The 2,728-nt window shown below is 46.2% G+C and overlaps 1 protein-coding gene across 1 annotated transcript in view; it reads right to left on the bottom strand.

Annotated features, from left to right (window-relative positions):
• Positions 1–2,728, bottom strand: part of LOC101985698 (17-beta-hydroxysteroid dehydrogenase type 6) — a 12,155-nt gene that overhangs the window by 8,129 nt on the left and 1,298 nt on the right. The window contains exon 2 of the mRNA XM_005371219.2: positions 3–143. Within this exon, the coding sequence (XP_005371276.1) occupies positions 3–129 (127 nt within the window). The 5' untranslated portion in view covers positions 130–143. The remainder of the gene's footprint in view (positions 1–2; positions 144–2,728) is intronic.

Below are 2,728 nucleotides of genomic sequence, written 5' to 3'. Positions count from 1 at the left end.
GTTCCCAAAGCCCGAGTCACAGCCCGTGATGAAGACATGCTTGTCTTGGAGATTGCTCACCACCTGCCTTTCACGGTACCATCGCAGAAGGTAGTAAAGGCCCACAAGGGTAACCAGGTAGAACCACATTTTGAGGGAATATCCTTGAACGAAAAGAGAATAGATGTTGTCAGGCAAATGGCTTTGGATATAGTTTAGTGGAAGAGAACTTGCACCAGCCCTGGACTTGATCGCCAGTAAGAAAACCAGAGAGAGTGCAGTGCAGCGTGTCAGATACCTTAACAGAAGGTATATACCCAGTGCCAGGTGCTGTGGCACATGCCTGTGATTCCGGTATCAGAAAGGTGGAGGCCAGAGCATTAGCCGTATGTCAAGTTTTAGGCCATCCTAGGCTAAGCGAGAGGCTCCAGAGACAGAAGAAGAAAAGTTACATGTGCTACAAAGAAAGAAAAAAGGTGTGGAGGGGAGGCTGGAGAAGCAGCTCAGCAGTTAAGAGTCTTCCAGCAGATCCAGTTTCCAGCACCCACGTCAGCTAGCAACCGTTTGGAACCCAGTCCCAGGGTTCTGATCCGGATCCCGGTTTTTGTTTTTTTTTTTTTTTTTGGTTTTTCAAGACAGGGTTTCTCTGTGGTTTTGGAGCCTGTCCTGGAACTAGCTCTTGTAGACCAGGCTGGTCTCGAACTCACAGAGATCCGCCTGCCTCTGCCTCCCAAGTGCTGGGATTAAAGGCGTGTGCCACCACCGCCCGGCCCGCTTCTGGTTTCTAAGGGCACCGCATCACATGATGCACGCAGGTGAAACATCTACACACATAAAATAAAGGTTAAAGGGCTGGAGAGATGGCTCAGAGGTTAAGAGCATTGCCTTCTCTCCCAAAGGTCCTGAGTTTGATTCCCAGCAACCACATGGTGGCTCACAACCATCTGTAATGAGGTCTGGTGCCCTCTTCTGGCCTACAGGCATACACACAGACAGGATATTGTATACATAATAAATAAATATCTTTTAAAAAACTAAAGGTTAAAAAATTAAAGCTATTCCAGTGGCCGTTGAGGGGAAATTAAACAGGGATTTGTTTGTGGGAAAATCAGAAGACCCAATAGCTTGTGTGAGATACGACGTATATTTGTAAATACAGACCAGTCGGCTTCGCTGCTGAAATCGATTTCATTGGCTGGGATGTATCTCCATTGGTATTGGGCCTTTAGTTAGAGGCTCAACACCTTATAAGCCAAGTGTGGTGGCACAAGATGTAATCCCAGCTCCCTGAGGTAGAGGCAGGAGGATCAGACATTTGACGTCGCCCTCAATTACTACCTAGAAAGTTTGAGGTTACATGAGACCCTGTGTCAAAGAAGATAATGAAATACATGTGACATGAAAGCAAAACCTGTTCAGGGAGAAAGAGGACCAACAAAGGTGGTAAAAAGAGGGGGACAAATAACAAAGTATAATGATGTGTGAGTGTCAGAATGAAAAGGCCATGCAGGACCGGGCGATGGTGGCGCACGCCTTTCATCCCAGCACGCGGTGCAGGCGGATCTCAGTGAGTTTGAGGCCAGCCTGGTCTACAAGAGCTAGTTCCAGGAGGCCAGGCATTAGCCCGTTGCTTTTCAGGCTAGCTACAGAAACAGTTTTAGGCCTGGAGAGATGGCACAGAGGTTAAGAACACTGGCTGCTCTTCCAGAGGTCCTGAGTTAATTCCCAGCATCTATATGGTGGCTCACATCATCCATAATGAGATCTGGCGCCCCCTTCTGGCCTGAAGATATACATGCAGGCAGAACACTGTGCATTAGTAAATAAATCTTCAAAGGGGGAGATTAGTTTTCCTGTTTCTGTGTGGAGTCCTGAAGAACCCACCGTTTCTGTCAGTCTCTAAGTGTTGGCTAAAGAATCTAATCACTATGAATAGAGGTCAAAGGTAAGTGTGGAGGTGCAAAGACCTGATGAAGCCGCCCCATAATGCCTGCAAGAAAAGACTCAACACAATTCGGATTCCTTAGTTCATCATAAAATCTCCCCCGTTACTGGATCCAACATCCTCTCTCTTAGTTCATTCTCTCTAGCCCTTTCTTTAATTTTTTTTTTTTTGAGACAAGATCTCATATTATATCCCTGGCTGTCCTGGAACTCACTGTAGATTGGGATAGCTTCGAACTCACAGAGATCTGCCAGCCTCCGCCTGCTGAGTGCTAGTATTAAAGGTGTCCAACAACAACCTGGCTTTGCCATATTCTTTCTTATATCTTACTCTTTAATCCTAGCAGGCAGTTTCCAGTATGCCACAGAAGACAGATTTTACTGGTTTTTTAATGACTTTATTAGTTGCCCAGGCTGGCCTTGAACACCTGGGTTCAGATAATTCTCAGTCTCCCACGTAGCTGGAACAAAAGACTGGCTACCACATCCTACCACATCCAGAAGTACAGGTTTTGCATTACCTTTGTATATGTTTCTCTCTGTACTTCTTTCTTTTTTTTTTTTCCCCAACCCTTATCCACTTAGAAAATAAACTTACAACTGGGTGGTGGTGGCACACACCTTTAATCCCAGAAGTCAAGAGGCAAAGGCAGACAGATCTCTGAGTTCGAGGCCAATCTGGTTTACAGAGTGAGGTCCAGGACAGTCAGAAACCCTATCTTGAAAAACACACACGCACACACACACACACAGAGAGCGAGAGAGAGAGAGAGAGAGAGAGAGAGAGAGAGAGAGAGAGAGAGAG

Source organism: Microtus ochrogaster, unplaced genomic scaffold (genome assembly GCF_000317375.1).
Source record: "Microtus ochrogaster isolate Prairie Vole_2 unplaced genomic scaffold, MicOch1.0 UNK99, whole genome shotgun sequence".
Lineage (NCBI taxonomy): Eukaryota > Metazoa > Chordata > Mammalia > Rodentia > Cricetidae > Microtus > Microtus ochrogaster.
Note: the sequence above shows the minus strand (reverse complement) of the source record. Positions and strands in the feature narration are given on the sequence as shown.